The sequence below is a fragment of the Bos indicus x Bos taurus genome, chromosome 26 (assembly GCF_003369695.1).
Source record: "Bos indicus x Bos taurus breed Angus x Brahman F1 hybrid chromosome 26, Bos_hybrid_MaternalHap_v2.0, whole genome shotgun sequence".
Taxonomy (NCBI): domain Eukaryota; kingdom Metazoa; phylum Chordata; class Mammalia; order Artiodactyla; family Bovidae; genus Bos; species Bos indicus x Bos taurus.
This window is the reverse complement of record NC_040101.1, coordinates 16,331,155-16,354,815: the sequence shown is the minus strand read 5'-3', so window position 1 is coordinate 16,354,815 and position 23,661 is coordinate 16,331,155. Positions and strand designations below refer to the sequence as shown.

At 35.0% G+C, this 23,661-nt stretch overlaps 1 protein-coding gene across 7 annotated transcripts in view; it reads left to right on the top strand.

Annotated features, from left to right (window-relative positions):
- The window catches only part of ATRNL1 (attractin like 1), an 805,870-nt gene that overhangs the window by 43,493 nt on the left and 738,716 nt on the right, over positions 1–23,661 (top strand). For all 7 annotated transcript variants that reach the window (XM_027529449.1, XM_027529446.1, XM_027529448.1 and 4 more), the window contains exons 4-7: positions 3,791–3,919; positions 5,545–5,753; positions 18,528–18,702; positions 21,730–21,817. In XM_027529449.1, coding sequence (XP_027385250.1) covers positions 3,791–3,919; positions 5,545–5,753; positions 18,528–18,702; positions 21,730–21,817 — 601 coding nt within the window. The remainder of the gene's footprint in view (positions 1–3,790; positions 3,920–5,544; positions 5,754–18,527; positions 18,703–21,729; positions 21,818–23,661) is intronic.

The window sequence follows — 23,661 nt, the reverse complement described above, 5'->3', positions numbered from 1 at the left end:
CCAAGCAAACAAATCTGCTCTTTTCATCTGTTTCAGAGTGTTTAATCATATCTGTTAAAAAGATCTGGAATATTATTTTTAGCAATGTATTCATGTGATGTAATCTCACTATAGTGAAAATTATATATGTGTAACTAAAACTGGTCTTACAGAAATTAATTCTGTTGACAGTCTTTTAAAATCTTTTGTTCCTTCACAAACAGAAGCTAGTAAATGTTATAATAATTGTTAAAACATCAGGGGTTGTTTACTTTTTAATTTGTTTGCTTTTCAAAATGTGTTTACAAAATGAATTACTTGACTATAATATTTCATTTTGTTCTGTCAAATACAATCTGAATGAGGGACTTCAGTACCTGTTGGTACCTAAACATAAGTTTAACAGTGTCTAAAGGAATCGGATACTTTGAGTAATGTAATTTGTTGTTAGCAGCTTTTTTTTTTTCTTATATGTTTTCTTAGATTTAGAGAGGATAGTATGGTATAAGTAAATGAAGATATGTAATTTTCCCCTGTGAACAGAATGCTTAAAAAGGGAGAAATACCAGTTATTAATATAGAACTCCTGCTTTTACACAGTTATATTTTTCCCCAACAAACTTCATTTTCTTTTGTGTTTGTTGTCTTTTGGAATAATTATATATTGATGTGATTTGCATGAGTATGCAAAATGCTAAAGAATTATAAAAAGTATGTATGTTAAGATAATCTAAAACTAGGTTAGTGAATTGCAGATGTGCAACTTTAACTGGAATATCATTGTAATCACTTAGCTGATCGGATGAAGTGTTCTGTCTAGCTTCATGAGAATTTGCAACCAGTGGGGAAGAGTAATGCTATAAGGTCACTTGTTAGAGAGTACCAAGGTGGTTTTATTTTATCTATCTAATTGAAGTATAGTTGCTTTACAATATTATACTAGTTTCTGGTATGCAACATAGTGATTTGATATTTTTATAGATTATATTCCGTTTAAAGTTCTTATCAAATATTGGCTATATTCTCTGTGCTGCATGTTATGTCCTTGTATCTTATTCATGTATACCTAGTACTTTGTACCCCTTAAGCCTCTTCCCCTATCTTGTTCCCTCCACCACCCCTCTCCCCACTGGCAACCATTGGTTTGCTCCCTGTGTCTGTGAGTCTGTTTCGGTTTTGTTTTATTCATTTGTTTGTTTTATTTATTTTTTTTAAATTTCACATGTAAGTGAAAACATACAGCATTTATTTGTCTTTCTCTGAGTTACTTCACTAAGCAAAATACCCTTCGGGTTCATCCATGTTGTTGCAAATGGCAAAATTTCATTCTCTTTATGGCTAAGTAATATTCCAGTGTGTGTGTGTGTGTGTGTGTGTGTGTGTGCGTGCCACATCTTCTTTATCCATTCATTTCTTGGTAGACACTTAGGTTGCCTCCATATCTTGACTTTGAAATAATGCTGCTAAGAACTTTGGAATACATATACCGTTTTGGATTAGTGTTTTCATTTTCTTTAGATATATCCCAGAGTAGAATTGCTGGGTCATACAGTATTCTGTTTTTAATTTTTTGAGAAACTTTTATACTGTTTTCCGTAGTGGCTGCATCAATTTACGTTCCCATGAAGAGTACAAGAGAGTTCCCTTTTCTTCACATCCTCTCTAACATTTGTTATGTCCTCTTTTTGATGATAGCCATTCTGACAGGTGTGAGGTGGTGGTTCATTGTGGTTTTGATTTGCATTTCTCTAATGATTAGTAATGTTTAGCATCTTTTCATGTGCCTGTTGTACATCTGTATGTCTTCTTTGGAAAAATGTATATGCATGTCTTCGCAATCAGGTAAAAAAAAACTTTTAAAAAAAATTTGATATTTAGTTCTATGAGCTCTTTCTATATTTAGGACATTAACCCCTTATCAGACATCATTTGTAAATATCTTCTCCCTTTCAGTAGGTTGTCTTTTTATTTTGCAGATGGTTTCCTTTGCTGTGCAAAAACTTTTAAGTTTGATTGGGTCCCATTTGTTTATTTTTGCTTTTGTCTCCCTTTCCTGAGGGGGCACATCCCCCCAAATAATCCGACAACTATGTCAAAGGGTATCCTGCCTATGTTTTCTTCCAGGAGTAGTATGGTTTCTGGTCTTATATTTAGGTCTTTAATCCATCTTGAGTTTATTTTTGTATGGTGTGAGGGCATGTTCTAATCTCATTGTTTTGCATATAACCATCTAGTTTTCCCAGCAGTACTTGTTGAAGAGACCAGCTTTTCTCCATTGTATATTCTTGCCTCCTTTGACATTGATTAATTGACCATAAGTGTGTGGGTTTATTTCTGAGCTTTCTATTCTGTTCCATTGATCTTTTTGTCTTTTTTATGCTAAAACTATTCTGTTTTGATTCCTGTATCTTTGTATTATAGCCAAAAGTCATGGAGCAGGATGCCTCCAGCTTTGTTCTTTTTTTTTTTTTCTATCAAGATTATTTTGGCTATTCAAGATCTTTTGTGGTTTCATACAAATTTTAGGATTATTTGTTCTAGTTCCATGAACAATGTCATGGGTGTTTTGCTAAGGATTCCATTGAATCTGTAGATTGCTTTGTGTTCAGTTCAGTTCAGTCATTTAGTCATGTCTGACTCTTTGTGATCCCATGGACTGCAGCACGCCAGGCTTTTCCGTCCATCACCAACTCCTGGAGTTTGCTCAAACCCATGTCTATTGAGTTGGTGATGCCACCCAACCGTCTCATCCTCTGTCGTCCCCTTCTCCTGCCTTCAATCTTTCCCAGCATCAGGGTCTTTTTCAATGAGTCTGTTCTTTGCATCAGGTGGCCAAAGCATTGGAGGGAGTTTCAGCTTCAGCATCAGTCCTTCCAATGAATATTCAGGACTGATTTCCTTTAGGATGGACTGGTTGGCTCTTCTTGCAGTCCAAGGGACTCTCAAGAGTCTTCTCCACACCACAGTTCAAAAGCATCAATTCTTCAGCACCCAGTTTTCTTTATGGTCCAACTCTCAACATCCATACATGACTATTGAAAAAACCAGTTTTGACCAGATTGATCTTTGTTGACAAAGTAATGTCTCTGCTTTTTAATATGCTATCTAGGTTTCTCATAGCTTTTCTTCCAAGGAGCAAGCAAGCGCCTTTTAACTTCATGGCTGCAGTCACCATCTGCAGTGATTTTGGAGCCCAAGAAAATAAAGGTAGTATTGCTTTGGGTAGAATGGACATTTTAACCATATTAGTTCTTCCCAGGTGGCTCAGTGGTGAAGAAATCTGCCTTACAATGCAGTAGATGCGGATTGATATCTGGATCGGAAAGATCCCCTGGAGAAGGAAATGGCAACCTGCTCTAGTATTCTTGCCTGGGAAATCCCATGGACAGGGGGCCTGGTGGGCTACAGTCCATGGGGTTCCAAAGAGTCAGACATAGCAGCTTAGCAACAACAGTTCTTTCCCAAGGTATCTTTAAATGAAGGTTTACATAGAACTTAAGTAAAAGAGCACCCTGTGGTCTTATGAGAGAATGGACAACAGGGCAAAGGGCAGAAATTACAGTCTAGTGTTGAGAAGAGAGAAAGGAGTATCGTGGCCTGAGAGTAGATGTTTTCTGTCGTCAGCAGCAGCAGTAGAGCTCATTGGTGAGAAATGACTGGGAACTCATTTTAGATTTATTCTTCTTGTTGTGCATTGTAATATATAATAGATAGTTAATGATTGTGAAAAGAATATTTTGAATAAGTCTTATGTGATTAACAGTCATACGTACATTAATATACACAATGTTCAACTTTGCTCTCTTAACAGTGGTTTGATAGTTCCTGAAATACGGGGAAATGAAACTGTGCCTGAAGTTGTTACAACATCTGGCTATGCACTGTTACATTTTTTTAGTGATGCTGCATATAATCTAACTGGTTTCAACATTTTTTACTCGTAAGTATTTTTTTTTAAATTCGTATTGTAATAATGATTCTTATAATTTGACATAAAAGAGTTTATTGTTTGTTTGTATAAATGTCTTATGTACCAGGAATCGGCTAGGGTGTTAAATTCCAAAATATACAGCGTCTCTTCCTGTTACATAAGATTTTTAATAATATGATCCCCCAAATCCTGTCTAAGCTTGTATTAGGATAATTTGTAAGCTTCAAGGCACCATGGTAACAAGTTAGGTTTGGTTGAAAATTAATTACAAAATTAAAAATCGTCGGGAAATGATTAAGTAAAGAAACACACACCGAGTGTAACTTTAAGTCACAAATGTTCAGGATTGCAGAGAGCTGTTATCTGCCCCTCTGTGCTCCAAGGTATTTTATACCTAATCTGAAGAATGAAGAGAGCTACATTTTCATAGTCCTTCTTATTGCAGAAACTGTGCTGAATGCTGTATATACAATAAGATTCTTTAATTCTCTTCACGTCAGTTCTGTCAAGTGAGTATTTTCCCCATTTTACACATGGGAAAATTGAGGCTTTTAGGAGATAAGGTAAGTGGCTATATACCACTGCCTCTTTAAAATTAGAAAAATAATATTTCTTGAGTGTTTCTTATGTCTAACTCTCAGTGCAAATTTTTATAGAAGTCCAAGGGTGAAGTGAATTAGCCAGAGATTCTTTTGGTTGTTTTCATTAGGAATGACCACAGAAGAATTTGATACATTTTTTTGTTTGTTTGTTTTCTTCAGTAATGTAGAAAATGATAACCGAGGATTTTTCATGAGGAATAAGACATCCTAAATATCCTTGAATCAGCAATTTATTATAGAGTTTATTTATATCAAGCATGTACACAAGGGAGAATAAATATATAGTAAAATATAATCAGTTAGGGAGCCTTAAAATAAAATCCGATAAACACCTTTTAATTTCCACAACAGTGTTTAGGTGATAGCATGCTATTTAAGTGTCATGTGGCGATGGCACCCGCTCCAGTGCTCCTACCCGGAAACTCCCATGGACGGAGGAGCCTTGTAGGCTGCAGTCCACGGGGTCGTGAAGAGTCGGACACGACTGAGCGACTTCACTTTCACTTTCATGCATTGGAGAAGGAAATGGTAACCCACTCCAGTATTCTTGCCTGGAGAATCCCAGGGATGGGGGAGCCTGGTGGGCTGCCATCTATGGGGTCGCACAGAGTCGGACACGACTGAAGTGACTTAGCTTAGCAGCAACCAGTTTATGTTTTGCCTTCTCTTACTGTTTCATGTATTCATGACCTTATTTTTTGCCTATAAAGTGTACTCATATCCTATAAAACATTTGAGTACTTGAATATTTACCAAACATTGTGCTTGGAACTGTATAGATCCTGCAGACGTTGAGTGTGTAGTCTTGGTAGCAGAGTAAATTCATTGAATGGACTGAGGCCAGTTGAAGATATGTATACCTGAATCGCCTTAGGGGTAAAAAAGTACAGAGTAAAGAATTGAAGTCACATTGTAAAATGTGTTAAATGAAACACATGGACACATATAACATTTATAAATTTAACAAAATACCAGCCCAGATTATTTTTCTAATCATCTTGAATTTGAATATTTATGAATTATATTTTACAGAATCAATTCTTGTCCTAACAATTGCTCTGGTCATGGGAAGTGTACAACTAGTGTCTCTGTTTCAAGTCAAGTGTATTGTGAATGTGATAAATACTGGAAGGGTGAAGCTTGTGATATCCCCTACTGTAAAGCCAATTGCGGCAGTCCAGATCACGGTTACTGTGACCTAACAGGAGAAAAGTTGTGTGTCTGCAATGATAGCTGGCAAGGTAAGTGGCTTTTGAAACATGGAGTCACATAGCTAATATATTAATACAAATAATATCTACACTCATTTGCTGTAGTTTGCACACCCAAATCTCATAGATTCATTTTTAGAATTTCAGTAGTAGTCAACGTCTTAATAATTTGCTTCTTCAAAAGGCTTCCCAGGTGACTCAGATGGTAAAGAATCTACCTGCAATGCAGGAGACCCAGGTTCCATCCCTGGGTGGGGAAGATCCCTTGGTGAAGGGAATGGTTATCCACTCCAATATTCTTGCCTGGGAAGTCTCATGGACAGAGGAGCCTGGTGGTGTGTAGTCCATGGGGTCGTAAAGAGTTGGACATGATTGAACGACTTTCACTTTTTTCACAAAATCAGTAAAGATTTTGTCTACATGCTATTATGAGAATCAAATAAATTTATAAATGAAACTCTTTAAATTGTAGATGTATGATTATTGATTTTCTTTAATTTTTTGATGGGTTCCCAAAGATTTGGTGGCTTGGCTAAAATTAACACCTGGTACATCAAAATTTGATTTATAATGGGTAACATAAATAGCATGTTGTAAAAATAGATGCTTATCTTGGAAGGTACTGGACTATATTAAACTTCTTTCTTAGTAAAGACTGACCTCTTGTGGCTATTTTTAAAAGAACATAGAATATTTTAAAAAGTTTTTCAGTTGCCTGTGGCAAAAGCAGTAAGAATTAGGGAAGAATTTCTAAATAATTTTTATCAACATGTATTATTAAATATTAAATTTAGAGTATATTGACAAGTTTTAGCTTTAAGTATTTGGGTATAAAATCATAAATCTTACTATTATATAGGGTCTGTATAAAATATATTTATAGATTGGGCTGGCCAAAGCGTTCATTTGGGTTTTTCCCTTGCGATGTTGCAGAAGAATCCCAGTGAACTCTTTGGCCAACTACAGTACTTACCTACCGAGAGCTTGCTTTGTGCAACTTATATTTACACATTGAGAATCCTGTGTATTAATCCTGTTGATGGGGGAAATTTGACTCAAGAAATACATAATCTAAAGTTACATGACCATGTGTAGCAGTCGTAGCAGTAGTTCCTATCAGACCCAGGTAAAAACCAAGGAGAGTGTGCTCCTCATATTTAACTTTCCTCGGACAAATTAAACAAATGTTGCTGAGTGTGCTGAGTAGTTATTTGGAGCAATTATTTTAGGCTTTCCATAAATTATGCCCATCTTTAACACATGTTATTTCATTAAAAAATTAGTTACTCCAACCATATGAAATATCAGTGATTATTGAGTTGCATTTGATTCCCTATTATGATTATGACAGATACAAATTTCTCAGTGTTTTTAATTATAGGATGTATTTTGTTGAGTGGCTATTTTAATAATTCATGGCCTGTCTTCCCTTAAAAAGTGCCTTGAGGTATCTTTTTTTTTTTTTTCCATTTCAGTCTTGAATCTAAAATAATGTCCTTTTCTCTGAAGAGATTAGTAAGTACATCAAGAATATATTTAAGCTAAGGCCTGAGAAATAGAAGTATAGCTTATATGCAAGGTTTTTTTTCTAACTTGTCTTCATCTGCTATTAGTCCCCAGCTCATCTCAACAGTCTTAAAAGCAAATGAGAAATATATTTGTAAAATATTCTCTATGAACATCTCTGTCCTTTCTTTGTTCTTTTCTTCCATCTTTAAAATACTTTATTTTCTGGGTGTTTTGTAATATATATCTGGTTGAAAACGTTATCTGTTGTTTTTCTGGCTCTGTTTATTGGCATTTCACATTTTATTATTCTTGTCAGGACTTGACTCTTAAATGTCTAAAAGAAAGTGGACATGGGGAACAAATACTGGGTATGTTTACTTTTAAAGCAAAGTGATAATATGAAGTTTATATATATATATTAACACATACACATGTATACATGTACACGTTTTTTAAAATGAGAATAATGTGAAAGTGCTTTATAAATTATAAAATATTACATAGAAACTAGACATTTGTATACCATTACTGCTTCTTAGTAATTAATTTATCTCTGATGAATATTTTATGGGTAGTGTTTGGTGAAATGGATATTGTGCTTCTTTCAAGACAGATGATGTATAGTCTGGTTTCTTTGAGCCTCAGATCTGATCCCTAATTTTGTATTTAAGGAAGCAGAGCTTCAAGTAGCTATGTGTTTTCCCCCACCCCTGCCCCCAATCAACTCCCTAATCAGAGTGGCTCAAGGTTTCTCTCTTACATAACTTTAGACAATCAGAACCACTGGAAGTCTTTGGTTTGATTGTAAGCAACAGACACAGTTCTGGCTTCCCTGAGCAGAAAAGGCAGTTATTGGGAACTATGTCAGGGATCTCTGCCTCCCAGGATTTGTTCTTGCCTTCTTTTTGGTGATAGAATTCACTGAGTTTGTAGCTCTCAAGCACATGGTCTTCAGCTGCATACCATATTCCTCAGCCTTCTTTGCATCTAGCATGGTTATTATACTGTATTAGGTCAGTAGGATATGAGTAGAAATGCTGTGTGGGAATTTTACATCACTGAGATCTTTTACAATGGCTGGTAAATGGCAGCAACTGTGGTAACACTTGCATATTTGCCTGTAGAATGTGTTTTATGAGAAAAGAATGAACTTTTAGCTTATTTAAGCAACTTACTTTTGGTTGTCTTAACCTGTACTCTGATTAATACAAAAGGACATTGGGTAGCTCACAAAGGTGATGGGAAGGCTGTAAAACCTTGGTTGCAAAGGGATAGGTGTAATGGAAGGCTAGTGGGTTGGTTCCCAGCACAGATATAGCCACAGAAAAGTTTGATTAGGATATTCCTGTCGCTGCCACTGGATCCTGGGGCACCACCCCTGTGTCCTTGCTGTGGATACGGCATGCTGTAGGCTTGGGTAGAGAAGTTCTAAACTCTCCCCACATCTTTGTTATCACTTACGAAGGTTTGAAGGCCTGCTCGGTAATATCTACTTGGCTAAATTTAGGTCTTACCCCTACCTTCTCAATTGTGTGGGAATAGATTTTGTTTCTGAACAAAATCCACACAGTTAGAGATTTTCCTAAACAAGGAAGGGGGTTCAGATGATTAGAGTCTTCTAAATAAAGGAAAAAATACAAATAAAATATTTTAAAGTATAGATTGTTGCCATAATTGACGAGGAATGTGTTGAACAGTTCTCTCGTGTCTGCTCAGAAAAACTTTGTGATGTGGAATAGATGGTAGTAGTCGACAGGTGGAAAAGATAAACCAGCAGGCTTCAGGGTACAATTCTCAATTTATTACCACAGAACATTCCCTCCCCCAATTCTATGGAGTTGAAAAACAGATTATCAGGTTTTGTATGAAAGATCATTACTTGGACATTGAAAAATCGTCCCCGGTCCTTTCCTGTCCCGGCATATCCTGTTCAATGCCGTCATTTAGTCCTCTAATTCTTTATGAATGTTCAGTATTCCTTTTCGGTCCAGTCGTAGTTCTCAGGTAAGGATTGAAGTTGGATGTTTTCAGCCTTTGAGATTATTGATTAAAAGATAGCATCTTAATGTGTACGTCAGGTAATTTGTAGTTTTCTATAGTGTTTCTGATTCTTTAAATTTAGTTACACTTGGTTTGGATTTATTTCGGTTCCTTGCGTGTTCTTTGTCCCTACATATCTCAAGGCCTTTCTTATTTCCGCACTTCTCCTTCACCCTCAGCATTCTGGGGGCAGGTCCTCCATTAGACGCTTTCCTAGCACTGAATCCTTTCGATGTGTAGCATCCACCACAGTTACGCTGGTGTGATTCTTTGATTATCTTTCCTACTGGAATGTAAACTCCATGAAGTTAAGAATAATTATGTTTTGATCATCTTTATATCCTCAGCATCTTCTCTAGTGCCTGTTGTATAGTAGGCACTCAAATTCTTTTTTTTCTTAAATGAATGAATTAGAAAGGTTTAGTTTGCCTGTTTAGTGTTATGTGGACATTCAGGTACAGATGTTTCAGTAGACGAGTACTCCAATAAATTATGAAATTTACTTGCTAAATAAAACATTTTACATATTGAGGTGAGCATTTGAATTGAACAGTCTGGTCAGGTATTTTCTTTCCGTCCTTTGGTTTTAGAGTTTAGTATTTGCCATCGGGTGGCAGTATTGACTACCAAAGCACGCACTTAAGACTCCATGGCACTTTTCAAGTTGTAGAAACTTGATGATTTTGTTTTAGAAAAATAGGAAATCTTCTATCTCAGATCCATGAATATTTTATCATAAATTATTTTTCTCAGGGTTAGTCATGTAACATATTAGGACATAGTTACTTTAGTATAGTGTGTATAAGTACACAGCATAACTTACATTTTCCTTTAGAAATTTAATAAAGGGAGAAAGAAAAGAGACATTTAAACTACACTAAAATTGACTTTAAGACTTTTTGACCTTAGATTAAGATAGAGTTGTCATCAATGGATATGAGGGAGACTTTAGGAGGCAGATCAGTTTGGGTTTGGCATGTTATGTTTGAGATATCTTTTAGACGTCTTAGAGGAGATGTTGAAAAGCAATTGGAGTTTAGTGGAGAGAGGTCTGTACTGTTTGGGGCTGACTGGCTTAAAAATGTTAAATTGGGAATAGTTGATGATACCGAAAACCATGAGTTCAGCTGAGATCATGAAGGAAGGGAGTATAGAGAGAGAATGGAACAAAGGACTGAGTTGTGGGTTACAACAAAATTCACAGGCTATTATTCTGTGCCAGACAGAGGTTCCTTGCTTATAGAAACTTACCTAATGCAGAAAAACTTACAACCACTTATTTTATTGCCTCTGGCTTAGACGTAGGATAGGCAGATCCTGTTCTCAATCCCATCTCACTCTGTATTTATCATTTTCAACTAATCAGAACCAGTCTGTAAAGCTTTGTTTCAGGCCTTTCATAACACAAAAACAGTAATTGGAGAGCACTGATCTTTGCTAAAAGAAGGACAGTTCCTTTCATACTGTAATAGCATCATTGACCTAAACTGTGAGAACCACGTATTCTTGGAACAGACCTACTGTAGTGATTACCACTCACACAATTCATTGTTTTATAAAATTCAGATATTGTCGGAACAGCTGTGGACATTTAAACTGCACTAAAATTGATAACTGTCCTTTGGAGATGGTTTTATGGGCCTTGAAAATGTTTAGAATACTTTGGATATAGAACCCAAATCAGATTTTTCTAATGATATTAGAAGATAGGATGCTTGCAGCAGTGTTATCTCATTTGCCTTTTACTGTAGAGAATTTCAGATGCAGTGCACATATTAGATTACAGGACTATTTCTGGAGTGATTACAGTAAGTTACGTGTACTGCTCTTCACATCTCCCTTGTCAGCATATTTCTTCCTTTCCTATTAGCAATTCAATTTCTTTTTGGGCAATTGCCTTTCACTCATTGTGAGTAATCTTGATGGGATGATAAATCCATATACCTACCTATTTTAAGTGTAACTTTTCAGCCTCTTTTAAAAATTCTTTGAATTTCCCCATATTTTTTCAACAAATTCCCATTTTTCCTTAATTTCCCCAAAACGAGTTTCTGTGGCTTACAGTCAAAGAAATCTGATATACGACACTAGAGGTACTATTAGAGGACAAGTTGTATTTTCTGTAACTGGATTTATTTAAAATACCAAAAGTTCAATATAGAGTTATTTATAGAAATGCAGCTTAACGAGTTGTGTTGATATAGTTCAAAGTTAGCAGTGTTTATTTAATATTTCCTGTTGAGGAACTACAAAAAGAAAATAAAAAACTTGTCCTTAATATGTTTTCACCTTAGTAAGATAAATATTTTTTTCATGGTGTCATAGATTAAATTTGAATTAAATGTATGAGCCAAAACTGTATCAAAAAGAAGTCTAAAACTCTGGAGCATGATTTTTTTCCCCCCAAACTCTTGTTTGACTGGGTTACTTTTCAGTTTTTTTTCCTGCTCTAAAATGATATAAAGGAACTCTATTCAGACTAATTCTTTTTTTCCTGAGAAATCAAAGCATGCTGTTAAAATGCCAGTCAGTTGTTAGGAGAGATAAAATTTTACTGCTTGATTTTCCATCCTGCATCTTTGTATATAGCACTTACAGTTTTTCTAGTAACATCAGCAGATAGTATATAAATCTATTCATAAAGTTAGGGGACCTTCCAGGAATTGCTGTTTCACTCAGTTGAAGACTTTAAATTTGTATCATTCTTTATGGAAGAAAAAGTATTTTATAAGATTTGTCTAAAGCAAGTAAAATTTTTGTACTGATTTCCATGATCATATCAGAGATAGATTCCCTTAGAAAAACTTTTCCAGTGCAAAAGAGAGAAGGAAGGAAGAATGTAATTCAGTAATTCTGGAATTGCTTTGGAAAAACTTTCAAAACTTTGTAGTACTTTATTCTGGGTTTTGTCATTTGCAATTATTTCTTAATTGGATTTACCTGTGATTGTAGAAATGTTTTAGTTATAATTTTACTGTTTTCTTTTGGCATGTATATTTATAATACCTAATAATGCTAGGCTTCATTAGCATATTTAGCCTGTAGACTTAATTATACTTAGTTTCCTTGTATATTGAAATGAGAGAATAAACTTCATAATAGTAATATGCTTACTATTATGAAGCTTTCATAGTAGTATTCAATATTAAGTACAGTTTCATTCAATCTTACTTTATTTACACAGGATTCTATGTTCTTTAGGTATAATCTCCATGATTAAAATGAAGTTTAGAAAAGTTAAATAATTTTTCCAAGATTTCATGGCTCATAAGTGGGAAAGCAAGGTTTGACTTCATTTTAATCTTTTGTGATCCTAAGAACATTTTCATTCTTCCATTCAATAAGTGAATACTGAGGCCAGTCATGTAGGAGTCGTAGGCCATCTTTAGGGTTTTTATTTTTAGCGTGATAGCAAATCATTGAAAGATTTTGAGGGAATTGATGAGTAGATTTATATTTTTAATCATTCTGGTTGCATTGTGGAGAGTTGAATGTGATAGGTAGAGAAGAATAGAAATAAGAAGACCAGTTTGGAGACTATTTCAGTAATCAGGGTGAGATGGATGGTGGCTTGGACAAGGATGTTAGTTGTAAAGGAAAGGATCTGTGTGAAGAGACTGGTAGAGATGATTGAATTTAAAAATGTTTATAATTGGTAAAGTTCAGACACTGAGACACCAGCCAATCAACAGGATCCTGGATAAGCCATGCTGTGTAAGGTAATTACCTCTTTAGTTGTCTTTTGTGAAGAGTCTGGATTATTGCAGAGGGGCCAGCGTAACTTGGAAGGGGAAGACCTGGTAACCTGCAGCATCTACTGTATCAGTGAAGTATTTCCAGATTTTAACAGTTGGAAAGGCTGCATTCCTACATACCTAATGAATGTCAGTCCAGGATTTGTTGGATATGGATATGGGAGAAAAAGAGAACTCAGTAGCTCTAAGATCTTTGTCCTGAACAACTGGGTGAATGAGAGTACTGTTTACTGAGATGGTAAACACAGGTGAAGGAACAGATTTGGGAGGGGGGCATCAAGATTTTAGGTTTGGACATATTAAGTTTGAGATGATTATGAGACATCCCAGTAGAAATGTCGTCAGTTCAGTTCAGCTCAGTCATTCAGTCGTGTCCGACTCTTTGCGACCCCAAGGACTGCTGCACGCCAGGATTTCCTGTCCATCACCAACTCCCAGAGCCTACTCAAACTCATGTCCATCTCATCAGTGATGCCATCCAACCATCTCATCCTCTGTCATCCCTTTCTCCTCCTGCCTTCAATCTTTCCCAGCATCAGGGTTTTTTTTCCAGTGAGTCGGTTCTTTGCATCAGGTGGCCAAAGTATTGGAGTTTCAGCTTCAGCATCAGTCCTTCTAATACATATTCAGGACTGATTCCTTTAAGATGAACTGGTTGGATCTCCTTGTAGTTTAAGGGGACTACAAGAGTCTTCTCCAACACCCCAGTTCAATAGCATCAATTCTTTGGTGCTCAGCTTTCTTTATAGCCCAACTCTCACATCCATTCTTGACTACTGGAAAAACCTTAGCTTTGACTAGACCGACCTTTGTTGGTAAAGTACTGTCTCTGCTTTTTAATATGCTGTCTAGGTTGGTCATAGCTTTTCTTCCAAGGAGCAAGAGTCTTTTAATTTCATGGCTGCAGTCACCATCTGCAGTGATTTTGGAGCCCTCAAAATAAAGTCTGTCACTGTTGCCGTTGTTTCCCCATCTGTTTGCTATGAAGTGATGGGACCGGATTCCATGATCTTAGTTTTCTGAATGTTGAGTTTTAAGCCAGTGTTTTCACTCTCCCCTTTCACTTTCATCAAGAGGCTCTTGAGTTTTTCTTCGCTTTCTGCCATAAGGGTGCTGTCATCTGCTTATCCAAGGTTATTAATATTTCTCCCAGCAGTCTTGATTCCAGCTTGTGCTTCATCCAGCCTGGCATTTTGCATGATGTACTCTGCATATAAGTTAAATAAGCAGGGTGACAATATATGTAGGTAGTTTAATTTTGAGTCTAGAATTCAAGAGAGATTGTAAGGATAGAGATATAAATTTGAGAGGGATCAGAGTATAATTCTACTTTGAGTTATAGAATAGCCTCAAAAATTTGTCTCTCAATGGCACCCCACTCCAGTACTCTTGCCTGGAAAATCCCATGGACGGAGGAGCCTGGTAGGCTGCAGTCCATGGGGTCGCTAAGAGTCGGACACGACTGAGCGACTTCCCGTTCACTTTTCACTTTCATGCATTGGAGAAGGAAATGGCAACCCACTCCAGTGTTCTTGCCTGGAGAATCCCAGGGACAGGGGAGCCTGGTGGGCTGCCGTCTATGGGGTCGCACAGAGTTGGACACGACTGAAGCGACTTAGCAGCAGCAGCAGCCTGTCACTAGTGCCAAAAGTTACATCATTAGAAATTCATTTGTGCTCTTTGGATTAACCCGTGGAAAAGGTAGCATATTAAATATTTATGAAACACACTGTAACTTGAACTAGTTTAGTACATCTTTTTCAAGAGAGCTGTAATCTACTTACCTTGAGGAAATTCCCATATTGATTGATGAAAGTTATACAGGGAGAATTATGCAGAGATATTCCATAAGTGTCCAGATAATAGAGTAGTGGATTTTTCATGGATGTATTTTTATGAAATGGAGTCTTGGATGGCCTTAAATGATATTTAATGGGTGATGGAGCCTTTTTGTGTATAATTCATTCTTTATAGTTATTTGTGTTTTAAACTAACATTCAGTATATAAATTTACTCTCTTAATCATTTTAGTTGTAGAGTACAGAAAACTACAAATTAAGACATCTAATCTTCCTTAAAATTTTAAGTCATATTCATATATCTTTCATTCTGTATATAAATGTATTAATTTAGAGTAAAATAATGACAATCTGTAGAGTTTGGCTGTTGACCATTCCTTCTAATCACTGCTAGAAGTTACAGAAAATATGGTAGTAACAAAGACAGGAAAAAGTTGCTGTTTTGCATAGAAAAGTAGATATTTCAGATTGCACAGTAAAGTTTTTAAAATCTCTAAAGTCTGATTTCTTGTACTAAATAACAATATTTATCTTAAGTAAGTTAAATCAAAAATTTTAGTTATTAACATTCAGTCAGTTCAGTTTATTAGCATTAGTTTCCTACAATAGCTGTAACAAATTACCACAAACTTGTTGTCTTAACAGGGGCTTCCCTGAGAGCTCAGTTGGTAAAGAATTCCCCTGCAATGCAGGAGACCCCGGCTCTATTCCTGCGTCGGGAAGATCCCCTGGAGAAGGGATTGGCTACCCACTCCAGTGTTTTTGGGCTTCCCTTGTGGCTCAGCTGGTAAAGAATCTGCCTGCAATGCGGGAGACCTGGGTTTGATCCCTGGGTTGGGAAAACACCCTGGAGAAGGGAAAGGCTACCCACTCCAGTGTTCTGGCCTGGAGAATTCCATGGCAGTCCATGGAATCGCAGAGTCGGACATCACTGAGGAACTTTCACTTTCACTTTGGTGTCTTAACACATACTTAAAGGTCTGAATCGGTTTCACTGAGCCAAAATCAAGGTGTTGGCAGGGCCACACTCCTTCTGGAGGCTCTTAAGAAAGAATCTGCATCCTTGACTTTCCTAGCAGTAGAGTTGCAATGCCTGCTTTCCTTGGCTTTTTCCCCTTCTTCCGTCTCCGAAGCATGGAGCACAGCATCTTGCTTCAGTGGTCCTGGTGATTTCTCCTTAGTCAAATCTCTCTTAGAAAGGCGTGTGTGATTACATGAAGAGCCCACTTGGTTCGTCTAAGATAACTCCCCAGCTCAAGGTCTTTAACTTAATTATGTTCACAGAGTCCCTTTTGCCAGATAAGGTAAGAGTCATAGATTCTAGTGATTAGAACCTGCTTTATCTTTGGGGCTCATTATTTAGCCTACCACAAGCTTGCTCTGAACTGTTTTGTTTTAGTGTGGACTTCATACATGGTTATTGATTTGAAATCTTAAGAAGTTTACATGCCATTATTCTCTATCAACCTCTGCCAGGCAAAACTATGTATTATTTGACTGTTTCCAACTCTGTGCCTTTAGGCAGCAGACTTGTTTTTAACTTTTTATTTAGAAAGAGTTTCAAATTTATAGAAAAATTGCAAGAACAGGGATTGTACAAAGAATATACAAATGCCCTTTACCCAGATTAACCTATTATTAACATTTTATAATTTTGGTTTATTATTCTTGACTTAAATCTACATTTTTCTTTTAAAGAAAACAGCATTTAGCATTCAGAGCAGTAGGTATACCACTTATGTATAATGCCCATATGATCTTATTTCTTTTCAGTTAAATTAGAGGTTGGCAAATTTTTCTGTAACTACCATATAGGAAGTATTTTTGGCTTTGTGAATTGTATGGTCTCTCTTGAAACTGCTCAACTCTGCCGAGTATGGCAAACGCAGCCTTCAGTAATACTTAACTGAGTGAGCATACTGTGTTCTTACAAAACTTCATTTACAAAAACATGTACTGGGTTGGATTTTACTCATGGACTGTTTTTTGCCAACCTGAGTTAAAAGAGGTCTCAGTGGTTTAGAATTGTAATTTTAACTTAAAAAAAAATGAACATGTTCCCTTAATTTCTTTGGTTACTAAGCTGTAGTTCACTGACTTTTCACCTAGAAATGATAAACTTTTCTGTATCTGATTTAAAAGATTTTTTTGTTATCAAAGAGGTGATCTATCTAATTTTTACCTGAAAAATACAGACTCATAGAATGTAAACCTTGAAAAGGACTTTGAAGATGAATGAATGAATGCATGGGTGAGTGAATAAATAAGCAAATAAAAACTGTAAAGGTTAATATTTCTGAAATTAGGGTCTGTTGGGATGTTTTAAAATTTTGTGATTCAGTGATGATCTAAAATGTTTTTTGATAAGAAATCATTACTTTCATAATTGTGTAAAAATGCTGCTTGATTGCAGTGCCAGCATTTGTGTTGACTGTTGAGTTAGGAGCAAATAGTATTCTTATATTATAGGCTAAAAAAAATAATAAAATGTACTGATACTTTTGTGATACGTGGAGGTCAAATGATGTTAGGGTCTATTTTATAAATTAGAAAGGTTTGTAAATGGTAGATGAAGGAAAAGTGCCGTGAGAATTATTTTGTCAAAATAATACAGGTATCTTAAAGTTGTGTAAAAAAGGTGCTATAGCATTAATATCATTTCCAACAGGAGTCTAATGAATTACTTTGAGCAGAACAACATCATCCATCATGTTAAGCAAATATTAATTTTACTGATTTTATAAGCTTTTTTATGAACATAATTTATAAGCTTATGTTAGTTTTATATTTATAAAAGAACTTAGAACATAATATATTTCTATTAGTTTCATTAGAGTTAAAATAGTTTATGAGCCCTTAAATTTGATGAAAATAAATATATTTCCATTAGGAGCATTCCTTCCAAGTTTGAGAAACACTGATCTAGCCTAGTTGGCTACATTTTACAGATGATGAACCAAGACTTATGAGCAACATAGTGAATGTGGATAGGAAAAGACAATGTTTTCAACTTGTAGTATTTAAGTTATCCTCTACTCATTAATAGTTTTTTTAAATTATGCATAATAATTTTTTCAGTTTATGAACAGTAAGCCTCTCTACCAATGCCAATTTTGGTTGTTCAATAAGAATGCTGCTAAGAAAAAATGTAATTTTTATTTTTGTGTTTCTTTAATACAGTTGTAAACAGAAAGTGCTACAATTTACAAATGCTTTAATTTCCACTCTTCTTTAAAAAAACTTAAATATTTATAATAACCCTTAGGAGGTATTTCTGTTTTATAGATGAAGGCTTGATGGTGGCGGAGGTAAACAGACTTACCCAAGGTCACACTTTCAGTGACTGAACTGGGGTTTGAGTACATTGTTTTCCATTTTCCTTTCTAATATTCAAATACAATATTAGCATACTAAAATAAATCTGAAATTTATGTTATTTAAAGGGTTCTTTCAAATTGTGATATGTATTTGAACATATTCAAGCCTAATTTGAGTATATGATTTTTTTTTTCCTCCTGTAAGCATTACATTTGCTGTTAGAGTTTTTCCTGTAAGTTATATTTCAGACTATTTATTATGTACAGTATATTTATTAATATGATGAGCATTGAATTCTTAAATTCCCTTAACCCATATATTCTATTTCTGTAGTCTAAGGTCTTTGTTTAATGCATTGCATTGTTTGATTTTCTTTTACATAGGTCCTGATTGTTCTTTGAACGTTCCTTCTACCGAGTCTTACTGGATTCTGCCAAATGTTAAACCCTTCAGTCCTTCTGTAGGTCGGGCTTCCCATAAAGCTGTTTTACATGGGAAATTTATGTGGGTGATTGGTGGATATACTTTTAACTACAGTTCTTTTCAAATGGTCTTGAAGTAAGTTTTTTTCCCATATTTTTACAATCTATTTTTTAAGCTGGGTATTTTTGGATAATGAAGACTATCCTAAATGTCTTATTGCTATGCTGATTCATGAATGGTTGTCTTTGTAATAGTATCTGTTTTCCGCATGGGACTGATTTGAGAATGTATAAACTCAGTATATCCAAAAGTTATTTGTCACTATGCATATATGTTTGTTCTTTGTAGATATTTCTTTAACTTTCTACAGTGCTTTTGTTAAATTCTGAATAAGAAAGTATTAACTTTAAATAAGGCCAGGCCAGGCCTATATTGGCCTTTATGAATCCTGGTCACCTTTTATTTTTTCAGAATGAAGTATAATTACTTACATAAAAATAATTTCAGTTTTTTCCCCCCTCAAATTTTAATTTACCTAAACTTTTTCTCTGCATTTACTTTGCAAACTTTTATTCGTAGAGCGGTACCAGTGTTGTAAAATAGGTTATTGATTTACTGTGGACTTAATGGAGATTGTCCCTTGCATGATTGGATGATAAGGAGAGTTGCATGAATGCCAGCTTTATCTGATTTTTTTCAGCTGTTGATTGTATTTTATGAACTATTCAATAACAAAATGAAAGAGGAAATAAAAATGATTTGATTATCAGTGTTGTTTTCAGGGGTCACATTCATAATATGTAATAACTGGTGTAACTTGGGCATCAAGCAGTCGGAAATGACCTTGGGCGGTGTACCATATGGTGTATGCCCCAAAAGGGTTGCTGTATTTAGCAGATAAATATATAGGACACCCAGTTATATTTGAATTTCAGATCAACAGTGAATACTTTTTTAGTAAGAGTAGGCCTTTTGTAATTTTATTTTTCAGTTTTGTCTTGAGTGTTGCATGGGTCATACTTATACCAAAAAATTTGTGGTTTATTTGAAATTCAGATTTAGCTGGGCATTCTGTATCTATAAACCCTAATTTCTGAATATATTAGCCCTATTAATTTGGGGGATTAAAAAATTCTATATATAAGAGGAGATTGATTTAAAACTATGATTGAGTATGACTGGAATTACCGTGTAAAATAAATTCTGGAGAGAGGAAGGAAGAATTTTGAGTAAACATTTTAATAAATGAAGGATAACAATATCCTTCAATATCCTGTAACAATAAATGAAAAATAAAATATAGTAGAAAGAACTGAAAGAGAATTGGTAGGATTATTAAGATATGCAAAGAACTTGAGGAACTGAGATTTAAATGTGGAAAAGAAAAGGAAATTAGCTATGATTCATGAAAACAAAAAGTTTGTGAAAATAGAGTGGAAGTTTGGATTAAATTGTGGCATTTGCAAAGTAGAGTTGTGAAGACAGTATAGTTGTCAAGGAAACTTGGACATCTTAAAAGTTTGTATTCTGTACAAGTTAAATAGCACATTGTAAATTAAGTGATGAATTTTACTGATATTCTCCTAAACATATATTTTCTATTTGAACCAGATAGATTGTTTGTTTTTGTTTGAAACCTGTTTCTTTTGGTTACAGTGTTTATTTAGTTTTGTAGTAAACTAGAGGTATAAGATTAGAAGTAACTTTGTTGCTGTTTTCACAGGTTAGAAAATGTTTTTTCATTATTCTGAAGGCAGTTTAGTTGTAGGTAAGGATGTTTAAAAAGCTTTTTAGAAGTGATGGTGTCAGTAATAAGTTGATTAATCTTCTATAATAGAATTTAATTGAGGTGTACATGTTACATTTAAGACAAATTATTCAGTAAATGATATAAAAGTTCTGTATTAGTGTCTATTAGAGAGTATTTTACAGAATATTTATTCATTGACATTAGTGAAAATTAACTTGTAATCATGGGCATAGCAAATCATTTTGAACGCATTATGTGCTTAGTTCTTATGATATAGAACATCTCAGGTGGCTCAGTGGTAAAGAATCCATGTGCAATTCAGGAGATGTGGGTTCAATCCCTGGGTCATGAAGATTCCCTAGAGAAGGAAATGGCAGTCTACTCCAGTATTTTTGCCTGGGAAATCCCATGGACAGAGGAGCCTTATAGGCTATAGTCCACAGGGTTGCAAAATTGTCAAACATAACTTTGTGACTGAACAATAACAGCTTGGGATATATCAGTGGATATGATGAATATCCTATCTTTGTGAAGTTAGTGAGGAAAGATAGACAATTAGAAGAAAAAAGTAACTAATGTGATAACAAGTATACAGGACTTCCCAAGTGGCTCAGTCGTAAAGAATCTGCCTGGCAAGCAGGAGACTCGGGTTTGATCCCTGGGTCAGGAAAATCCCCTGGAGAAGGGCATGGCAACTCATTCCAGTATTCTTGCCTGGGAAATCCCATGAACAGAGGAGCCTGGCGGGCTACAGTCCATGGGGTTGCAAAGAGTTGGACATGACTTACCCACTGAACAACAGCAACAAAATGTATTATGTATATGCACATATATACACAGATAGATACAGGTAGATAGCAAAATAGATAGCAGCGGTAAGCAAATTAGGACTGCTGAAGAGGAGGGAGTTGCAGTTATAAACGCAGTGGTTAAAGTAGGCTTCATGGGAAAGATGAGAACTGAGCAGACTTGAAGGAGGTCAGACATTAGTGGTGCAGTTATCTGGAGGCAGAGAAAAGAGCCAGACAAAAGCCGTAAGGTAGATGCTGCTTGGAGATTTCAAGAGGCAACAAACAGGCCCATATGACTTTAAAAGTGTAGAAGAGCTCACTGTTGTTTAGGTTAATCAACTGGTTCAAATGATTAAGCTGAACAGAATAATTCCAGTAATAAATAGCCTAGTCAAGTTAATGCATATTACATATTTAGATGATTGAATCCTAATTTAGAGTAGGTATATGTTGAATGAGTCTTTATTAAAAATTTCTAATATGGTATATGAAATTATGAGTTTATTTGTAATTGTTTTTGAATTTAATGAATATTTAAATACAGAGAAAGCATATGCAAATTAAAAAACCTAAAATGAATCTTAGCTTATGAAATTATATTTATTTTCTTCTTGTTTTTAGTTACAATTTAGAAAGCAGTATATGGAATGTAGGAGCTGTATCAAGGGGACCTCTCCAGAGATATGGGCATTCTCTTGCTTTGTATCAGGTATGGATCCTGCTTTAAATTTTAATCTTTTTTTTTTAATTAGCCTTAGAGAAAAAAATACTAAATCTCAGATTTATTTCAAATACTTAATGAAAATAAGAGATAAGATGAATCACAATAACTTGAAATGTCATAGATTTTTTATACTATTTTAGTAAAAAAATAGATTTTAATGCTCTCCTTCATTGAACATGGGGAGAAAAGATTGACTTTTTGTTCATGACTTTATACCTTGTCATCAGATCAATCACTTAAAAAATTTTGATAAAGTACACATACCAAAAGTTTCCCATTTTTCCCATTTTTAACAATACAGTCTATCTAGTGGCATTAAGTGCATTCAAATCATGAATGTCATTTCCATTATTCCATTATTGGCATTTCCATTATTTCCAGACTTTTTTTCATCTTCCAAAACTGAAACTGTACCCATACAGTAACTCCACATTTCCCCCCTTTCCCAGCCCCTGGCAAACCACCCTTCTGCTTTCTGTCTCTGTGAGTTTGACTATTCTAGGTACCTTATGTGAGTGGAATCACACAGTATTTAATGATTAATAAATGACTAGCTTATATAATGACTGGCTTATTTTACTTGGCAGTGAAATTTGGCACTTCACGTGGCACTTATTTCACAATGTCCTCAAGATACATCTGTCTTGTAGCATGTGTCAGAATTTCCTTCTTTTTTTAAAGGCTGAATAATATTCCACTGTATCCATTTTGTTTATCCATTCATCCATCAGTATGTACTTGGGTTGCTTTCCCCTTTCTGGCTAGTATCAATAATGCTACTATGAGCATGAGTATACAACTATCTGTTCAAGTCCCTGATTTCTGTTCTTTTGGATAGGTAGTCAGAAGGGGAGTTCCTAGATTTATTGGTAATTCTATTTTTAATTTTTTTTTTGAAGAACTGCCATATTGTTTTCCTCCATTGAACATGCTATCCTCCATTGAACATGGGGAGAAAAGAAGATTGAGTTTTTGTCCATGACTTTATACCTTGTCATCAGATCAATCACTTAAAAAATTTTGATAAAATAAACATAACAAAGTTTACCATCTTACCTATTTTTAACAATACAGTCCATCTAGTGGCAGTACTTAATTCAAATTGTTATACATTAAAATTTTTGCACAGTCATTTCCATTATTTCCACACCTCTTTTCATCTTGCAAAACTGAAACTCTGACCATTTTATATTCCTACCAACAGTGCACAAGGTTTCCAATTCCTCCATATCCTTGTTAATACTTACTATTTTCTATTTTTCTTTCTTTCTTATTTTTAAATAATAACATTCCTAATGAGTGTAAAGCAGTATCTCATGTAATTTTGATTTGTATTTCCCTAATGATTTATGATGTTGAACATCTTTTCAAGTGCTTATTGGCTATTTGTATGCTTTCTCTGAAGAAACATATATGAAAAGTGTTTTGCCCGTTTTTAAGTTTTGCTCTTTTTTTGGTGTTGAGTTGTAGGAGTTTTTATATATTCTGGATTTTATCTCCTAACTGGATATATGATTTGCATATATTTTCTGTCATTCTGTGGGCTGTCTTTTTACTTTGTTGATAGTGTCCTTTAATGGGCAAGTATTAATTTTGAAATAGTCCAGTTTATCTGTTTTTTTTTCTTTTTTTGCCTGTGCTTTTGGTATCATTTCCAATTTTGTATGAGGGTTCCAATATCTACATATTTTTGCCAACACTAGTTACTGCCTTTTTGATTATAGCCATCCTAATGGATATGAAGTGGTATTTTATGTTTGATTTGCCTTTCACTGTTGACTAACAATGTTAGTAGTCATGTGATTTTTTTGGGGTATTTGTATTTTCTT